Source organism: Pavona decussata, unplaced genomic scaffold, assembly GCF_977016875.1.
Source record: "Pavona decussata unplaced genomic scaffold, jaPavDecu1.1 SCAFFOLD_124, whole genome shotgun sequence".
NCBI classification, from domain to species: Eukaryota; Metazoa; Cnidaria; class Anthozoa; order Scleractinia; family Agariciidae; genus Pavona; species Pavona decussata.
This window is the reverse complement of record NW_028145538.1, coordinates 1659038-1680000: the sequence shown is the minus strand read 5'-3', so window position 1 is coordinate 1680000 and position 20963 is coordinate 1659038. Positions and strand designations below refer to the sequence as shown.

Genomic DNA, 20963 nt, shown 5'->3' with positions numbered 1-20963 from the left:
CCCCAACATTCCGATCACGTGGTCGTTTCAGTGACCGGTAACCTGGAACGAAATTCAAAACTTACCTGGTACGACTTTGACAACACTTTCAGCTGTGCTCGTGTATCTGGGATAACATTATCCACAAACTTGACTGATCGTTTCCTCTCCTCTTCCTCGTCCCAATCAGTCATGCCCCACTCCCCCTATCGACAGGACAGTGATAAGTCAGTGCCTATAGTAACTCCCCAAACCTTCAAATGAGAGTAATAAGGCAATAGTTTTCTGTGGGCTACTGTTTATTATGCTGTTCCGAATATTTGTGTCTGTGGGTGAAATCCTAAAATGATATCATTCAAATGAAAACCACTGAGCAGTGATTTCCTGTGATGCTGTTTATTGTGCAGTACAAGGTGGTTCTGAGTCTGTGGATAAGATCCCACAGCGTTATTAAGTTACTAAGAACTACTTTCCTGCAGTGCTATTTATTAGGCTGGACAACGCGGTCACTATTTGTTTTTCCGATAATATCTAAAACTGTAAAGTGTTACCACTCAAATGAAAGCTACTGAGCAGTACTTTCCTGTGGTGCTGTTTATTGTGCTGTACAAAGTAGTTCTAACTTTTGAGTCTGGACGAAATCCTAAAGTGTGACCATTCAAATGAAATCTACTCAGCAGTACTTTCCTATGGTGCTGTTTATTATGACTGAAGATTTGACACTCAAATAAAGTTCAGTGACATTTCATGCTATACGAGGTAGTTTCTAAAATCCTAACGTGTGACCATTCAAATGAAAGCAAGCAGTACTTTCCTATTTAGTATGCTGTAGTAAGTAAGTTTGTGGATAAAATCCTAAAGTGTGACCATGCAAATGAAAGCTACTGAGCAGTACTTTCCTGTGGTGCTGTTTATTATGCTGCATTTTCAGATCTGTGATTTGACCTGACTCACCTCATCAGTTCTCAGTTCAACGGCTTTCTCCAATCTTTGCCTGGATTGCAGTTCAGTGGTAGCAGCAGAAAAGAACGACTCTTGAGCATTCTGAAACTGAATGATGAGGTCGAAAATGGTCCGCAGCTGAGTCAGCATTTTCTGAGAAGGAAGAAATACACGCGATAAATGAAGAGGTCGACTACCAAGACTTCGCCTCGAATGTATGATTTTCTATAGTTTTGAATTGTGAAACTTCTTCGATTAATATTCGGTATGACTATGACATTGTTATACATTTCCGTCACTCGTTGAAATAACCTGCATAGCTAACGGGACTGTTTGCGTGGTGGCAACGTTTTGGCTGCGAGGGCCGCATTAACGATGGGTTGAGCCGCGAGAAGAATAAGGAGGGGTTAACTGTATCCAAACCTTGCCCATGATAGAAAAATAAGGGTGGTGCTGCGTCGGTGGGGAGTAGAAACGAATGTTTGGTTAATTTCATCAACAGAGTTGATAACTAAAGGTAAATTGGCCACCGTAAAGAGATTCGCGTGCGACGTTTCGAGTTTTAGTCAGAGCGAATCGAATTCGCGCAGACGAAGGGCTAACACTGGAAACGTCAGCACTTGAATCTCTTTACGGTGGCCAATTTACATGAAGTTATTAACTCTGTTGTTAAACCATACTTTCATAACGGAAAGAGACTTACTCTTGACTCAGCATCTAGCAAGCACCGGTTTAGCACCTGATCCAGAAATGTTTCATGTGCTGCAATGATATGATCCAAGTCGCTAGCTTCCGCTACCTGCTTCTTCAGGTCCGCCCAACAACATTCTAAAACCTGCCACCAACGATAAAAGACAAGAAAGTTAAAACGATTTTAACGAAAATAATCCTCAAAATATTTTATGGTGATTAAAACCTTTCTGTATGTGCTTGTGATTTGTGACAAGCTGTTTATTCCTACCATGGCATGTTTTCTTGCCGGAATATTTGCTGCCCAACTTGCAGTTAACTTCAATAACTTCAATAACCATTCAACAAGAATGGTTGGCGAATTTCTTACCTCAAAAGTGATGTAGTACTGCATTTGATGAATGAAGTGAATCATTTCTGTTCCCAGCACGTGGCACATGTGAAGTATGGGAGATACCTCTGCGAAAAATTAAGATACGATATAATTATGGATAAGAAGATAGTCAAGTACAGTCAAAGTTCCTTGTTTTTTTCCACACTGAACAAGGGTTATATACCCGAAACGTCCTAAAACGGTGAATCTTCGCAGATTTGGCGTTTTGTACTCATAGCTCCAACGAAATCAACTCATTTCTTCCAAGGAACAACTCGTGATCTGTTCTAGCGCATTTTGGAAACAAACATGCGAGAACTTGAAAAACTTCAACCTAACATTTTTCAAGTTTCAAACCATTCCAACCTACTCTGTCTCGGGCCAGAGGCAATAATCGACGGTTTTATTGGCTAGGCCGGGTGATAGTTTATAACAAAACTAGACAATTATTTTTGGGGGGTTTCTGTTGACAGACAAACATTTTTGGGTTTTGAAATGACGTTAAATTCGCATGATACTTCCCTTAACTTTAAGTTTCGATCTCCGTAGGGGATTAGACCGTTTTGAAGCATGACAAGTGAGACATAACTGAGTTGCCGGACAGGTATAAAGAGATGCGTTGAAGCTAAAAAATTCGCTCTATGTATTTATTAACCTGGTAGTGATTTCAGCATTCTGCGATTTGTCATTTGCTGCTTCCACATTTCAGTCAAGCAGTATTCCATTCTCTTGGCTCTCCACAGAAAATTAAAAATTCTCAGGTAGTGAATCATGCATTCTGGCGTAAACACCTGCAAGCAAAAGCTCAAAAATTAACAAAAGCAGTAATTCTCATTCCTGGCCACCAAGCACTTTTATTGATATTAGCTAGGAGAATTCGGTGATGGATCAATGCACACCTGTTTAATTCACCAGTTCATTTTATCAGTAGTTTTTCTGTTCGTTTCAGTTTATACTTTCAACCAAGTGTCATTTCTTTCAAAATTTGACTGATTGAGTGGAAACTGAAAACTTGAGCTAATTCACACTTGCGACGTAATGGCAAAAAAGCTTTCTGTTGCAAATGTGAACAACACAACATAAGCATGACGGCATACACCGTAAGGAAAACTGATCTTTACATTAACTTGTTAAGTCCTTGTTGTTGTGTTGTTATACTGCTAGTGTGAATCAGAATAATGATAGTAATTAGGTTTAAAAGTACGTTCAAATTTTTGTATGACACACAGTCTTGGTGCACAGTTAATTGATTTTTTAACATTAAATGTTGCAAAATTGTCCACGCAAAATATTAAATTTTAGTAAGTAAGCAAAGATCCGCAACAATCGCAAACTGGCAGGAATGATCCATAAAGATCAGCAACGCGACTTGCTAAACACACCAGACACGAAAAAACCCTGACAGCCACCCCGTCGCATGATCAAATAGGAGTCAACCACTGATCAGCGCTGCACTGTCTCGAGGTCAACCCCGCCTAAATTAGATTTAGCCACTTTGAATCTATGAAAAGTAACAGACATTTGTTCGAGAGTATGTAAACTTTTAAGAACCCGTATCTAATAGTGTATGACTCTACCGAGTCTAAAGTCTTTGTAGCCTCAGGTTTTGAAAAGGTTGTCCAAGTTAAGAGTGTCTGAACTAATTTCCTAATAATCACATCACTTTAAATATTATTCTATTTAAACTCCATTTTGCTGTAATTTTTAAGGGTCAATGCACTTACTGTACTGATAGGCCCATCAACATGATAATCCAAACTAAACACATCCCATCCAGTATCACCAGGAGAAACCTTACGAAAAGTAAATGAAACGGGCATTAATTGAAAAACAGTAATTACACACGCATTAATTGAAATCAGCCCCAGAACTAACAACACAACATATGTTAAAGGCTTAAAGAATAAGCACAACTGTAAAGCCGCGGCTAAACGTCAAACATTTTTGTAGACCATTTGTTGGTTCAACATAGTTGGTGAGATAGTGTAGCACCCCACGTTAGACGATGTTTCAGTGATCAAACTTTTTTGTAGAACGAATGTCAGAGTGGTGTTAAATGCAACCACCATTAGGCACCTTCAGATTTGGCAACGAGTACGAGATTGAGTACGAGGACGACTTTTCAAATCTAGTTTGCGTGGTTTAGATAGCCTCTTGTCACACCAATCTTGTTTCTAGGGTCTCCTTATCCGCTAGTAAACAACGGGAAGGAGCGAGGGTTTGAGGGATGCGACTGATGTGAAATTTGAAAGTCGTATTCGTACTCTGATCTGAATGTCCCTATTGTTGCACAACAATATTGGAACATGTATACGCGGCTTAACTCTCTGACGTGAGCAGACACAAGCCTGAAGATATGTCAGATGTACAGCTCTACATTATGGGCAACTAGTGCCTTTCTCAATGATTTATAAACAGTAAGTAGCTCTATGTTCAATCACTAAAACAGTAACTAACAAAAGTGACGGATACCTTCAAGGAACCGTACAAAAGTGGCAAGATACTGCAGTTTCATTAGGGCCATAACAGGAAGCATATCTTATCAAAGCAGTTTTGAACTACAGGTAAGACTTCAAGCTCAACTAGCTGGTCACCATTGGGGTTAGAAGGCTTTAGCACGGTTTTCAATCAAGTATTGAAAGTAACTGCGCGTTTCCTTTCATTTTCAGTCTTTACTGTGCCCAGTGAATGGTTGACAAAACTTACGCCATCTTGTCAACCAATGAGAAGTAAAACCAAAAAGCAATCATGACACTGTCGCACGTGTTTTCCCGCGCTTGGTATCAGTTACATGTATTTGCTGCGAATTCTGATTGGCTCATTGTACTGCTTGCATCTGTTGTGATTGGCCAGAGAAATTGCTTTGGTTTTGGTTTTAGGACACTCACTTGAAAAACTGCTTTATCAGGTTAGTCTGCTTTGCTGTGGGTAGTGCACGGTATAGTGCTCTACCCACTATGTCATCAGGCATGTCAGAAAGAGTGAGTGAGTGAGTGAGTGAGTGTCCGTCCGTCTGTCCGTCCGTCCGTCCATCCGTAAACAAACAGGTCTGCAGCGCGTGCACAGCACTAAGTACATGTACACAATGCGTACCATTTTTTATTTATTATTATTATTATTATTATTATTATTATTATTATTATTATTATATTGTTTTGGTTTTCTTTTTACTTTTTTTCTCATTTTAACACTAATGCCCCTCACCTCAAGCAGGCGACAGTCCAATCTTTCAATGATCTCTGGGTCATCATACTGAGCGTTAGTTGCTCTTATCGCTGTTTCCAACACACCAGTCAGATTGTGCATGTACAATGAGCTCGCAGCCTTTGCCAAGTCAGACCTACCATGCAGAAAAATTGCATTAAGTTAACCTATAACAGTAAGATCATTTTTACAAATGATCTTCTTCTACTACATGGATTTAACTAAAGTGTTAGTTTCTTGCCTCAAGCAAAGTAATCTAAAGGCATTTTGTTCAGACAGATAACAAGAGAAAACTACTTGACAAGTACAAGAAAAGGTCAGAGAACTCTATAAAATTGTATTCAATAGCATAATTTATGCATTTTCTTCATAAATTGTATGCATTTTTTTTGTTATATGGAACAGCATGTGAATTTTTTTCATATGTACTTTTTCATTATATGCAATAGCATATGCATTTTTCATAATTATGCATTTTTTCATAATTATGCAGTTTCTGTTATATGCAATAGCTATGCATTTTTCCATATACATTTTTTCATTATATGCAAATTACAGCATATGCTTTTTTTGTTATATACAATAGCATATACATTTCTTCATAATATTATTATGCATTTTTGTTATATGCAATAGCATATGCATTTCCTCATAAGTATTTTTTCACTATATGCAATAGGATTATGCATTTTCTTAGTCTAAAATGACAACCATCTCCTCCCCCTTACCCACAGGGGGCGCAGGAGAGAGAGACCCTGCGGGTAAGGGGGAGGAGACGGCTGACATTTCAGACTAGCATTTTCTATGAATGGCCTTGTGAGAGCAGCTACATTTATTCAAGGAAAGAAACTGATATTGTTGTCTAGGTCCTGGTAGTTCAAGGAATATTTCACCCAGTCAAATTGATACATCTTTATTCAGGGGACAAATTTACTATGTATAAGTCGATACTGTTTATATACTGAATGATAATTTTACTATCTTGACCACCTAGATAACATTATAAATTTACTATCTTGACCACCTAGATAAACATGTTTAACTTACTCAAGAAGGTCCATAAGATGCCTTATAAAATCTCCTTGTCCCAGAAGGAGATACAGTCGCAGTGCCTAGTAAGAAATAATAAAAAATAATGCAGTCAAGAATAGGATTACCCATCTTCCACACACAACATTGGAGGAACAGCATAATAAACAGCAATGCAAGAAACTAATGCTCAGTAGCTTTAACTTTAGGATTTTTTCCACAGACTCAAAAGTTAGAACCACCTTGTACAGCATAACAAACAACACCACGTGAAAGTACTGCACAGTAGCTTTCATTTGAATGGTCCAACTTAAGGATTTTATATAACAACACAAATGTTTGGACCAACTTGAAGAACACCATGAGCAGGTTCTGCTCTATAACTTTTATTAAAATGGAAAATAAAAAAAATAATACTCCTTAGCCGTGACTCAGATTACCTCCTTTTGCAAAAAGCTATCTGTACTTTCAGGTGGTTGTATTTATAATGTTTATCTTACCCTCAAATGATCAAGGAACTTGTACTTGGTGAAGAAAATTTCCAGCAGTCGTTTGCTTGTTATTCTGTAGGCTGTATCTACAGTTTCTTGAAGGGCTGTTCCTCCAAACTCTTCATCAGTTGTCAACTGAGCTGCAGCTAGAATAACATTTTATTTTGTTAACTTGATATTGTCCCAGATGTCATTAGCGATACAGTCAGAATCATAATCAGAAGCATAGTGTGTTACGAAATGGTGCAAAATCAAACAATGATTGCACTTGTGGTTCCATCACTTATGATCCAGCAAAACCCAGACTGTTGTAGTCACAAGCAGAAGTGGAACTGTTTATGAAGCGCTGATAACTCTACTCTAGAATTAACGTTGCTCAAGTAGTCCTCAAGTCACCTTGGAACAGCGCCCATGCTCTGACAAAAATTATTATTATCATTATTATTATAATTAGTATCATTATCATTATCATTAGTATTCGCATTGTTATTAATCTCAATAATAATCAAAGACTAGGGAGTACATTTGATGATCTCAATCCAAGGCTCTTTTTCCTTTGCCAAGTTGGTTATGTTGTCTTATTATATAAACACCAATGAAATACCAGGTGAGCTTTCGCGCGAAAACATGATATCTTCACACGTGAAAATAACATGTTATCTTCACACGTGAAAAGATCACCGCTGATATGGTTACATGATAAATCGCGCCTTTTGCAATCAATTTGATACTCACTGGTGTTTAAATAATAAACAGAACATTACATGGCCTCTTGGAGGTACGAAATTTCTCTTCTCGTGATGAAAAATATTTCACTAGTTATTTTTCAACACTCGAAGAGAAATTTTGTATCTCCGCGCGGTCATGTAATATCCTCTATATCCGCCCCTGCAAAATCGGTGGGGGTGCCAGATATGCGTCCCAAGATCCATTCATTCATGGCAATGAATACAATCTCAACTCCAATCTGTATTAGGAGTGCATTCTTTCTACGTTGAACATAATTATTATTTTAGGGAATGCAGGACTTCATGTACCTGATGCCTCTTGTGACCTGTTGTAATCCAGGTCCTTTTCTTCCCCTCCCCTGATGGGGCTGCGATCTTGGCAAACACGTCGGATGAAGTTGATGGATTTTCCGATGTTTAAGATCTGTAGAAAATGAAAAATATCAAGACACTATTGCAATGTTTCATAGCAGCAAGATTTTTTTCTAGTAGTGCTCATAATGTTAAGGACCCTTAAGTTAGAAACCACTGTAATTTGTGAAAGGGCTTCCTTGTAAAATGTTAGTAATAAAGAAATATAGGTCATTTACCAGGAGGTCCGTATAGCACTTAAAAAAAATACTGTGTCTGCAGTCTCGCGCAAGTAGCCAAGGGCCTTTCCACAAACCAAGGGTAAGTTTTCTTCCTACATGTATAAGGAAACTGCGAAATTCATAATTTTATATTGTGCATCATATTGTTCCTGTGTTTACAAAAACAATTTTTAAAAAAGTGTGAATTACAATAAATAATTTCAAAGTTTCTTCTTCCAAAATTTAGTATTCTAGTTAGCATTCTGTCTTACCATGACCATGGTCAACAGATAGGAAAATTCTGCCCGCCCCAGCCAGGAATGAATCAGCTTGTAGAATTTTTTAGGATACTGCATGCTCACAAATAGATAAATAAATAAATAAATAAATAGGGGAAGTAGTTCCCGGTGTTGTGGTCTGGTCTTTGTGTGTATACTCTCATGGTTGATTGGGAATGGTTAGGTGGTGGGTTTACCTAGCAGGGGACCTAGTGTTCTATTGTATGCCCACCTGCCTCAGGGCGAATTTGTAAAATGCAAATGCAAATGCAAATAAATAAATGAATAAATAAATAAATAATAGAAACCCCATGAAAATTTAAGGCATTCGAATTCTGTTAAAGTCGGTGGTACCTTAGTCCCAAGCTCCATGGAGATGAATGATGGCAGCATGGGTTTCCTGATACTGTACTTTTCATACCACAGCCGATCGTCTTTAGTGTCATAATCCACAGCAACAAAAAACTGAACAAGCAAACAGAGCTGAACATTAGGCAAAATAGATCTGCAGTGTGTGGGTACTGTGATGCAATTAAAATAATACACTCGCTAATTATAACTCCCTCAACCATTTTCTCACTTGCTCGCTCACATGCACTCAAAGTGGCTTACTACAGTTTTCTGGGGTGAAAGAAGGTCTTGAATCAAACTTTAAAAAAAAATGCTAACAGAAGTTTTCCTGGAGATCTTTTAGCACAATAAAAGCAATAGGGTTAATGTTGAGTCAGAAATAAAATTGAAATGCTCAAAAAGTGTGCAATACAGTAGAATGAGTCTTAAATGGGGGCCTGGGAACTACACCTTTTAGAGTTGTCTGACTCTAAATCTAGCCGGCAGACCCCACTTCAAAATTTCAGGATTTGGAAAGTGGGCAAAAATAAGTATTTACAGGGAAGAACAAGAAATTCTGTCAGGTAGAAATATGGCAAATGACAATGTTTGGGAAATTTGGCTTATTTAAAAATAATTTCCTAAAAAAAAAATTCTGACAGATTTTCTTAAAAAAATGTTTACATTTCCATTTTAGTTTTTTATCACAAGTACAAAAAACTGTTAGTAGTAAGCCACCTTAAGGTTGAGACACATGGTGAAACATTGTGTGCCGAATGTTATAACATTGTACATGTATGTCCACCGTAGGGACTGTATTCCTTCATTCTACTTAGGAAATCCTTCCTACAACAATCTCTAGGGTGGATACTCTAAGAGTGCTTGCCATTTGCCAGAACTGGCCGGCCAGAGCACCTAGTCTGTAAATTGAATGAGTCAGTTTGAAGAGATGGTGTAGTAAAATCTTGAAAAAATAATAACTCCAAAAATGGTACACACTATTTTGAAGAGATTTGGAGGACTAGAATAAAACTTATCCTTAAAATCGGTACACTCCGTTTATAAACTGAACGGTCTGGCCGGCCGGTGACAAAATAAACTCGTCACAATATAAACGTTATTTTTCATCTTTTCAGTCTCATTTATTTTGTTTTTACAGGTGCTTACCTCATTATACAAATCATCCAGTTCACCTTCATAAATCCATCTGTCGAGAATAACACGGATCGGGCGAGCAACCTGGAGGAATACATCAAAAAGTATGTAAAAATTAATAATACACTGTTGGTGAAGAGGGCAGGTTTACGGTCCCAAATTCAGCCCCTGACTAAATAAATCTAGTAAGTCTTAAACCAGTCTGGTATCTCTTCTTAGCAGTCGACTAAAAATAATGATTCTTTCTTCAAGCAATGTCACTTACATGTATGTCTTCAAAGACAAAGATTAATGATGCTTGGCATCATTCATGGCCAACAGAGAGCAACTCAAGTCAATTATACTGCTTTTAACACTGAAAGACCTCATTCTTTATGTAAAATTTCACACTTGCAGACCTTCTTACCAACATTTAGATGTGTTTTTTCAGTGAATGACACAGGCATACTTAGGAAAAGGAAATTCTCCCAAACCTATCATCTTCCAATTCATTGCTAATTTGGATGCTCTACCACTGATAGGAGACTTCTCAAGCAGTTTAAAGGCTATTAAGAGGAAAATATGGTTTAATCGAGATAACTTTAACAAATTGAATGACACTGAACTGAAATTTAGCAGATTAAAAGGTCTTATCATTCTGAAAATTTCTAAGCATAATAAGTAGTGCTATAGACAGGGCTTCTGATAGGGTACGAAAAAAAATTTGGAAATTATGTGGCACTTTTAAGTCTCATTATGCGGCAAGAAAGGTCTATTATGCGGCAAATTATGCGATTTCATTTTAGCTAATTTAACCTTGTTTTATTAGGTCTAAGAGGAGCACAATCCAATTTTTGCTGTTCAAGAAGCAATTAGAGCACGGGGAAATGAAGTAACAGCTGAAATAAATCATTTGTTGCCTCATTTCAAATTATTGAAAATCAGTTATTGCTAATTATGTTTGGTCAAGTCAGCGTTTGTCGTTCCCACCTGCATTTTTTTTCCGTGTTACGCTTGTGTGACTCAGCCTCAAGGTCACAAACTTTCGAAGATGATCAACCACTATGTTGCACGAAGAGCAAAACAACAGACCATCGTCAACATGAAATGTTCCTTCGGGGTACTTTCTTGCCCTGTCTTTTGCTGAAATATTTACATGTACAGGAAGGCGCAATCTATTTTTCTCCTGTGAAGAAGCGCTCAACGTTTTAACAACAAACTTATCCACAATGTTTATTCAATTAAAACAAAATAACTACATATTGCAAGCGACTATCAAGCAGTTTTCACGCCAATACCTACGTCGCAAGTATGAAGGGATCAAATGATGTCTTTAAAAAAAAAAATGATTGTGATTGGTGTATTTACATAAAAGGATTGTTTATTCCCAGCACCAGGTCCCCAACATGTAAAATGAAGCATAGAACGCCAGTTTGTTCGCTTGTTCAACGAACAAACGCTTCCAGGTGATTTTTGACGCCTTTTGACAGAAAAAAACTCCTTGAGATAACGTTTAAATTATCGGAGAACTTAACATTAAGCGAGAGTTTTGCTCCTTTTTTCTTAAATTGTGCGATTTTGTACAAGTTCTGCGATTTTTCATGAATTATGCGATTTGTTGCAATTTTAGGTCAATTATGCGAAATCGCAACATTGCATAATATCAGAAGCCCTGTATAGATCACGTGACATGTCACTTGATCGTTTATGTAAAAAAAGCAAAGATTTGACAGGTACATGTAGGCGATGGTTTTAAGAGAAAACATCAAACAAAAACACGTTTCTAATAAAGATTAAATATCTCCATCCCATCACGTTTGGAATGATAGTCTATTGCTCTCCAGAAAAAAAATTGTCAGGACAAAGGTCATTTCTTAGTCCACAATTCAACCTTTGATTGTCAATTTCTCCAAATGTAGAATGTTCAATATTTTAAATCTACTTTGGAAACACTAATTCAGTTATCCATATAAAGAAAATTCGCCGCCGTATCGCCGATTTACAAAATTTTAACTTTTTGGTCATGTGATCAAAATTATACGTTAAGGCAAAAGAAAACATCGAGTTTTATATTCAGGGAAAATTTCATCCTGTTCTAGGCAGACAAACTGAAGATATAGGGGATCATCCATGATTTCTGTACACCCTTCAAATCCAGGCCTAAAACTGCTTGAGTTGTGGGAGCTGGCCATTAAACTAGGTTCGGATGCAGTATGCAGGATGTTTGTCACATGAACCAACATGCAGTTTAATGGCCTTAGCTCCCACAAGTCTCCTGCAGCTCAGTGTTAGAGCTTCTGAACAAGTAATCAGAAGGTCTTAGGTTCGACTCCCGTTAGGAGAACTTAGATTTTCTTTTTCCGAGTATGCCTGTGTCACTTAGGCAAAAAAATACATCATTCTATCATTTATTAATCAGTCCTAAAAATAACATCAGATTTCTTTTAATTTGCAGTTCTTACCAGATTAAGGGTGTGTCTGACAAGTGACTTGACAAATGGATCACCATGTTGCATATTGGAATGAAGTGCAGATAACAGAGCACCTCCCTTCTTACCTGAAAAAAGGTTTGTGAAATGTAAATGAACCATATAATAAATAATACAACCAGGGCACCAAATTAAACTAGTTCTTCAGCGGTAATTTGGTGACTGGTAACTCTAAGTTAAGTAGCAATTTTGGCAACTCACAGGTTACCACAACCAACATTATCTTTTAGTTGCCATCTGGCAACTAAATCAAACTAAGAAAAAAATATTGCTCCATGCAGGAATAACATACAGTACATGTATGACTGGTACAAATCTCACCTTTACATGAATCAACTAATGCAGCAAGGGTCCTTAGCCTCATCAAGGGATCATATGTCCACACCATCAGCCGACGCAGAGTCAAACTCCCACTAGCCCCCTCCCCCACAAATCCTGCATCACCAATTTGTTGTTGCCCCTCCAGTACAGCCAGCAGTCTGTAGTATTCAGTAAGTTCCTGCTGTAATGCAGCACAAAAGCTTTGTCCGACCAGCCCCATAGCTTTGTCACCTGTGTGTTAAGTTTTACAATTTTGTGTTAAAACAATTAGTACTGTGTTTTTTTACCAGTTAACCTTACTCATACAAGGAATACTGTTTGGAAATACAGAGGAAGATACCATATGGATACTCAAGGGGTAGTATTATAACTTGCAACAAAACTGGAGCATTTAATATATTTTTATGGATTTCCCTTCAGTGAACAACCAATGACTGATCCAGATCAGTCCAATTAAACAGCTTTGTCTCCTGTAGGTAAAAAAGCTTCACACATTACTGTACAAGTTTTGCACATGCAAAGGGAGATAACTCCACATTATGCAACATGAATCTGCCCTCAGCAGCTCTTCAAAATACCCAGTACCTTTGCCACTCACTGGTTCAGAAAAAAGAATAGATTAAGTAGTTTTCTGAAGAAACTGTGGTACTGCATCAGTGGGAGAATTGGTTTGGTTTTGTAGCCACCGTAAAGAAATTCAAGTGCTGATGTTTTGAATGTTAGCCCTTTGTAAGAACGATTACTCTGACTTCCCTGCCCAGAAGGAAGATACTGTTACATATTCTACACTAGCATATTGTGTAATTCCCTACCTGCATGTGCATCCAGATACTTGCGTATTTTGCGGTAGAGCCAGCCAAGTTCAGCAAGTTTGTTCACAAGATCTCGGACAGCTTTGGGAACTCCAAGTTTGGAATCAATGCGATAAGAATCAGTGGATTGGTCAAGCTTGATAACTTTCCCCTCAATTCCTTGAAAAATGTAGATGATCTCTCGAAGCAGGGTAGCTTCAGCAACTTCATAAGAGGCTGAAAAAACAAAATGCATTGCAAAATGCAAAATGTATTTGGGGAAAGTGCTTGTACAATGAGAGTAGCGGAAATTTCCTAACTACATGTAGTATGCATTATCGACAGTTCTCTCCAAAGGAATTGATTGAGAGCCTCCTCAAGTTTGTCATTATTTTATGAAGTTGTTAGGAAATGAAAAAAAAAGTAGACAAGCATTTGTTCTAGTGATTAAACTCAAAATAACTGCAATAACTCTTGCCTCCATTGAAATTAATGCTCTTTTACAACCGGGGGAAATTTAAGGACTTTTTTTCATCTACTCATGGAAAAAGAAACACATGATTTGACTTTGGATGAGGCTTACATGTATCTGTCAACTTTTATGGCAATCAAAAACAGCTCTTACTGTTTTGTGTGTCATTTCCATAGCTCATTAACCGTACCACAGGTGTCACAGCCAAGGACTCTTGAGTACTGGGTATCCTGTTCTGGGCCACACTCAGTGACTGCGCTACAAGAGTTGCCAGATGAGACCCATCAGAAGCTTCATGTGTTATTACTTCATCGGCAAAATGCACTGATGGTGTTGGTCCATAATTTGGGGCAAAAGACGAAGGTGTAGGGGTGGGGTCAGATGATCGTGATGGTACACTACTGATGCCAGAGCTACTCTCTGTGGCATGTGTCATGGACAAAATACCAGGGGTATGGCTGGTGGGACGGTGGGATGCCTGTAGAGATGCTGCAGGTGTGGACGTTAGGAAGGTTGGTAGTCCACGGCCAAAGAAAGATGGGCGTCCTGTGGACTGTAAGAGAACCATGCAAAAATAACATAACAAGAATCTCTTGCCTCAATTTGAGCACACAGGTTGTACATTGTATGACTCAGATTTGTTTGGGATGGAAAAACACCATGGCCATCATTGAAAAAGAAACTTGGTCATATTAACAATGATTTTATGGTCAGTCAAAACCTAGCTTGAGTTTTTTAACATAAAAAAGATTGCACATAACCTTGTGTCATGCAAAGGAAAATGCCTTAACATGAGTTGGTGACACCAGAGGGCAAGTTGTGAGGTGAGATCCTACTGCAATGATGTGTTAATGAGTGGTCATGTAATTATAATCAATGAGGTGGATATCATTGATTCTTTAAGCCCAAAACTCAACATACATATTTTCCTTAGTGTAATCCAAAGATTTCTTAAGGTTCAAGTTAAGAGAATTTGTTTAAACATCAAGACATGTCATATTTGGTGACTACACGTATTTTCTTTCTTCTCATAACCTGTGTGCTTGAGCAAGTAGGCAATATTGTAAGTAGACATTACATGAGATGGCTAGCCACCAATATATGAGGTGAGTTTCACCGAACCATAACCTTCCAAAACTTGACCCATTCTCCGTTGTCAACATAAATTATTTTGTCCAATTACCTGGCCATGTGGATGTTCAGTCACTGAACTTTCACCAAGGCTCATCAAAAAATAAAGTATAGCCCATCTGTTTTGAAGAACGGGCTAAAAGAGAAATACCATTTAAAAAAATACAGTGAATTCAGCAATCAAATTAGATTCACTCTGACGAAGGGGCTCGAAATGTCAGCTCTCCATTCCCTTGACGATAGCCATTTATTAATCTATATTGCACAGTTATCAATAAAATTATCCTCTGCACATTACAGCATGCATGATATCAACTCTGTTGATAAACCAAATATTTGTTTCCATTCCCCCACCATTGCAGCACAGTTTCTTTAGAAACTAAAAAATGCATTAAAATATAACTTTATTCCTAATCAAGTACTTAGTTTTGTGACAAACTCATGTTGTGTTAAGTTTTACTTTTGTGTATATGATAAACAACATGATAGCTTTTGATTTTATTTTTGTTGTATGATTTAGTGACTTTGATATAGATTGAGACTTTTCGTTTGCTTTCTCCTGGTCTTCTACTGCATTTTGGCTCAAGTCATTGAGAAATTCTCATTATACACACTCACACAAGACTCATGCTAATGTTGCCTTTTCAACTGCTGCAAAATAATACATGTACCGGTATATACAAGACTTTTGACAAAACTCTTTTGAAATAACAAAAATAATTGAACTTTAGTTTAGTACATATAGTGTTGGTTCCATGTTGACTACTTCACATTATTGAACAATACATCAGCCATAAATCTACATAGTATTACCTGAGAGGCAAGTTTACGATACAACTCAGAAAAGACAGCAATGTCCACCTCCCGTTTCTCCTTAAGTACTAACAATAAAATGGAAATTAATGAAATACACTAAGTTATAAATAAATTAAGTTATATGCAATTAAGGTAACTATGAATACATGTAAATGCACTGTTGGTTGGATTCTTACATATTAAAAAATACAATTTTGATGACTTTTTTTTACCATCCACAAAAAATATTTTCTACACAAAATTACTCCATCAGCAGAGGTGCAACTAGAAGACTGTTATCTGACAAAAGCCAATAAAAATTACTTTACCCGTATTAGATGAAATCTTAATTAATGATGATGATAGACTATAAAGCCCATCATAATAATTAAAATAACTGAAAATAAAAATAAAAGAACCAACTGTTGATTGGTTATAATGTCTGCACAAATGTTTTTTGTACCAATGATTATTATTATTTTTGTATCTCCAATAAAATCTCCCTTAAAAAAAATTTGTCTCACCAAAATAAATGGCAACTTCGTCAGACAATGCAACCACATACATCCTTCCAGAAAAAAAAATTACAGCCCTGACCAGATGTTGAAATACAAAACGTTACAATAATTACACAACAATGATCAAATAATTCTGACAAATATAACATACATTTTCTTTTGATCCTCTCGACCACTCGAAACTCATCTGTTGCTACAGTCGGAGCAAAACGACTACAGAAACACAAGATTAATAATGCATAATTATTCCATAATACTCTGTAAACTGAAAACACTAAAATATGAGAACCTGAGTTCTCATAATTATGCCACAGACATACATGTAAGGTCTGTAACAAGGCCTGCAATACTACCTGGGAAGCTATTTCGGCAATTGAGAACATGAGCCTGGTCTGAAATACATGTAGGGTCAGTGCTTCAAGAATCAAGCCATCAACCCAATCCCCACCCCACCCTCCTATCCCCCCACCTCCACCCCTGCTTTTAAGAGGTCTTGTTTGTGCAGTTAGACCTGGTTCAGACACCATACTTCATGAGCTGAATCAAATTCAATGAATTAAGTTCATGTGACGTACAGCAATTCGGATTGGCTCAGATTTTCCTGCCTGGCTAATAGCGGGGAATAATGGCTGTGGACCGGCTTTGATTCAGACGCTGTACTTCACATGAGCGGAATCAAATGCAGAAATTGATCAAAATCCACAATTTTCTTCAGTCATAGTAGGCTTCAGTGTATTAATTTTGGCTGAATTAAGTTCGGCGTCTGAATCAACTCAGCTGGGATCAGCCGGGATTGATAATTTGGGTAGACCGGTCTTAATTCGAAATCAACTTGGCTCATTTGAAGTACCGGACCTTACTCTAGCATGCATCACATCATGAGGATATTGGTCGACTATCAATGATAATATAATTAAGCTTATTGATGACAAGAAATAGGTGATAACAATAAGTAGAATTCCGTTTTACAATAAAATAATAATAATAATAATAATAATAATAATAATAAGGAAACTTCAATTAGTGAAGATTGATTGGTCATCCCTCGATTTGCTAATATTCATCAACCTGTAGTAACTGACCATCAGAAATCATCGATTTTGCTCGAAATCATGATCAGTTGGATTACCTTTATAATTTAATATTAAAACTTAAGTTGAGCTTAATTTTTCCGTTTCCATTAAAAAAAATAAATAAATAATTGCGCATACCTTCCCAGCAATTTAAGAGCATACTGAAAGTGCTCAGATATTTCTGGTGACCTGCCTGTATCAAGAGAAAAGAAGAAAAGCCATCAAAAATGAAACTAAACAATTGTAGCAATATCGAACTAGTTATTCAGGTAAATACATAAAATTATTCCGGTTCTTGGTACCTTTGGAGTCAGTTCCTTTCCCGAGGATCCGACAGCATAGCTTGTGTAGAAGAGTCTCAGGGGCATTGGGATTGTCTGTAGAAGACTCTACCATTTTTAAAACGTAATCAAATGTCTAGTTTGAAGTTTGTTTGTCCGCCATCTTGAAAACTGCCCGCCAAATCATCTATGCGTGACGCATAGTCCTCACAAGTTCACCGCTGAAATAAATTTCGGGGCAAGCGGGCCGGGATTCTTGGGTGCGGTTGTCCCGAGGAAACAAAAGCTCCTAGACGACACAATTTTCACTCATTGAACGTCCGTGGGGTGTTTTGTATTTATTCATGTATTTATCCATGGTATCCCTCGGCGAATGAGCTACCCTCTGCGCATACCTAAACACTGAGAAAACCTACTCCCCTATCTAAAACGTAAAATCAAATGCAAGGCTGATCGGACAGCTAAAATAATTTTATTGCCCAATATTTCGGTTAGACAATACTAACCTTCTTCAGGGGCGGCAACTCATTAATTGTAACCGTTTATTTCCAATTTTTACTTAGCTTTTTGCCGCCCCTGACGAAGGTTAGTATTGTCTAACCGAAATATTGGGCAATAAAATTATTTTAGCTGTCCCATCAGCCTTGCATTTGATTTTACATTTTATTCAACATTGCTGATCCTGATCTACACAAAGATCCGGCTACACTTTGCTGCTGTTTGTACAAGTGGTCCCTGCACTATTCAAGAGTTCCCCTATCTAAGCCTGTCAAGCCATATAGGTATGTGCAGCGCCAAAGAGTATGGTTTTTGAGACATTTTGGTCAGAAATATGGTAAAGATTTTAACCATTTTGGTCTGAAAGTATGAAAACGGGTATGGGTTTTACAGGAATGGGTATGGATTCCAGAAAATGTTTAAAACACGACAGCGACATGATAGAGACCAAACCGACAATCAAAATGCAACCGTGGACAGCTGTTTCGAGCTGGTTGGCTGTCGTCAACCAAACGCTAACTGACCTCGCGTCTATTGACTACTTCTTGCTGCTACACCGTGCTGACGAGCGCCAACCAGCTCGAAACAGCTGTCCACGGTTTCGACTCTATCAAGTTGCTGTCGTGTTAAAAGCCCGGAAGGGGGGGGGGGGGGTACTCCCAAAAAAAATGAATAGGGGTGTGCATCCCGCTTCCCAAAACCCTTACCCTATTTATGACCTGACCAAAAATTTGATACCCTATTTATGACCAGTTCAAAAACCCCTGGAGTCCAGAGCGTGACCGGAGCGCATGACAAGCCGTTGCGGCATGTACACAGTTGCTGTAAACATCATGATGAAGAAGTAGCTTCTTCAAAAAAAAAAAATTCAAGACTGACTAGAGTGCAAAACTTGATACCGTATTTATTACCAAAATGGGTAAAATCGATACCCTATTTATGACCAAAGCGGCTGAAAAACCATACCCTTTGGGGGCGCACATACATATAAGGGAGTACCCCTCCCCCCCCTCCCCCGGGGCCGTGTTAAAAGTTTTCACGCTACGCAGTCAGATCAGCCTTGCAGTCATTTCAGTTACTTACTATATATTCATTTTTGGCTGATCAGATCTTTTACAGATCCTGCGTATACTTGAAGCATTTTCGTTCCGGTCCTTTCCAGTTTATCCTTTATGGATTCAGGAGACCAAGGGCACCAAGGTCTGAAACTGGGTATGATTTTCAGGGCCAGGGGCCCGTTTCTCGAAAGTCCCGGTAACTTTATCGGGCCCGATAAGTATATTTTGAAATGTTTTTTCGCCGATTACACAGTGATTACAGACATGGTACTTGGCCAATGTTTTCATAGAATTATAAGATTTTAAAATTTAGTATTCAAAGCTAACAAAAATTGACTTCTGTTAAGAAACATTTATCACCAACGACACTCATCATGACTCATCGGGCCCGGTAAGCCGGGAATTTCGAGAAACGGACCCCGTCTGAAAAGGGGGTCGGCATACAGTGGAACCCCGGTATAACTCGAACTCGGATAACTCGAAAACCCCGCTAACTCGAACTAAATTTCGTTTCTCTTGATCAAAATTTACCCCGATAACTCGAATTTCTGGTTCTTATAACTCGCCACGGATGCCCATTGAGATATCCCATTAGTTTTTATTATCTGACTATCATGTGATCCAATTCTAACACTAGAAAGACTGTACGACCCAAAAGGGAACATAACTTGAGTGTATTAAATAAACTAAGTTACATTTACAGTATTGCATTGTCGTAAGAATGCATAATCGTTACAGTTGTTGCAAAATGTATTAGTTTCTCGTGAAAAAGTTTAAAAAGTTTAACTTGCACTGTATTGTATACCGAAGTGCTGAAAATCAATGAACTATTAATTATCAACCCGGAAGATTGAATATTTTAAACGACCCCAATAACTCGAAACCCTGCTAACTCGAATAGTTTTTCGTTTCCCTTCAGAGTTCGAGTTACCTGGGTTCTACTGTACTAAATATTTTGGTCTAAAATGGGGTCAGAGTTTGGAGAACCTAGCCGTGCACACCCACCAAAAATTACGAGGAGTAATTCCCTCTCCTCCCCTCCTCTCCCCCCCCCCCCCCCCCTTTCCCTTTCCCGGCCATCACCAAATAAAAGAACGGTAACTGAAGCTGGCTTTTCCACGCGCGTACGTTTACTGCCAAGTGATCTCTTCACGTTGAATGTCCAGAAATTCAAGGAACTTTCAGTCTGATTTGCAAAAGATAAAATAGGACATTCGAAGTAGGCACTGGCGTTTATTCTTAGACAAAAAATAAAGTTTTTGAATCCAGCTGAACAGACAGAAACAAGAGCCCTTGGTGTAATTGAAAAAAAGAGCCCTTGACTCTCCTGACATGGCTATAGCTGAGAAAGTGTTCTGGACTATACCCCCCCTCTCTCTCTCCTCCCCCCTCCCCAATATGAAACACAAACCACTGTAGAAAGGGACTGGAAAAATGTGTTCGTTAACTCGGGGGCAGTAGTAAGAGGGGCAATTATAAGCTCAATTTCCCATTTTTTTCATTTGTTAGAGGAATGTATGGGGATAAAAGCGGGACAAAAGTGCATGAGTAATGAATTCAAGATGACGTCGGTAGATGGTTGGAATGGGATGGAAGAGAATAGCTGAAAAAGTGAAGAAATGAGAAAATTAACAATGTAAATGATTTTTCCATATATAACTGTTGCTTATTGACCTAGTTCATTCAAGCACAAGGTTTGAAGATAAAATTTAAGTGGCTACAAAGTAGTCACAGTAAAGCAAGCAAAATGTTCTTCGCCCTTCCGTCGATAATTTATCAAATATGA

General features: G+C 38.0%; 1 protein-coding gene across 1 annotated transcript in view; it reads right to left on the bottom strand.

The window, feature by feature from the left end:
* The window catches only part of LOC146469395 (gamma-tubulin complex component 3 homolog), a 20163-nt gene extending 2360 nt beyond the window's left edge, over window positions 1-17803 (bottom strand). The window contains exons 1-21 of the mRNA XM_085123371.1: window positions 17643-17803; window positions 17479-17533; window positions 16419-16480; window positions 15768-15835; window positions 15007-15090; window positions 13977-14376; window positions 13373-13588; window positions 12561-12791; window positions 12213-12307; window positions 9784-9855; window positions 8641-8751; window positions 7746-7860; window positions 6718-6854; window positions 6236-6300; window positions 5189-5324; window positions 3709-3777; window positions 2640-2775; window positions 1982-2070; window positions 1625-1756; window positions 934-1074; window positions 66-185 (exon numbers count right to left, since the gene is read on the bottom strand). Of these exons, the coding sequence (XP_084979497.1) occupies window positions 66-185; window positions 934-1074; window positions 1625-1756; window positions 1982-2070; window positions 2640-2775; window positions 3709-3777; window positions 5189-5324; window positions 6236-6300; window positions 6718-6854; window positions 7746-7860; window positions 8641-8751; window positions 9784-9855; window positions 12213-12307; window positions 12561-12791; window positions 13373-13588; window positions 13977-14376; window positions 15007-15090; window positions 15768-15835; window positions 16419-16480; window positions 17479-17533; window positions 17643-17736 (2628 nt within the window). The 5' untranslated portion in view covers window positions 17737-17803. The remainder of the gene's footprint in view (window positions 1-65; window positions 186-933; window positions 1075-1624; window positions 1757-1981; window positions 2071-2639; window positions 2776-3708; window positions 3778-5188; window positions 5325-6235; window positions 6301-6717; window positions 6855-7745; window positions 7861-8640; window positions 8752-9783; window positions 9856-12212; window positions 12308-12560; window positions 12792-13372; window positions 13589-13976; window positions 14377-15006; window positions 15091-15767; window positions 15836-16418; window positions 16481-17478; window positions 17534-17642) is intronic.
* Between the last annotated feature and the right edge of the window lie 3160 nt (window positions 17804-20963).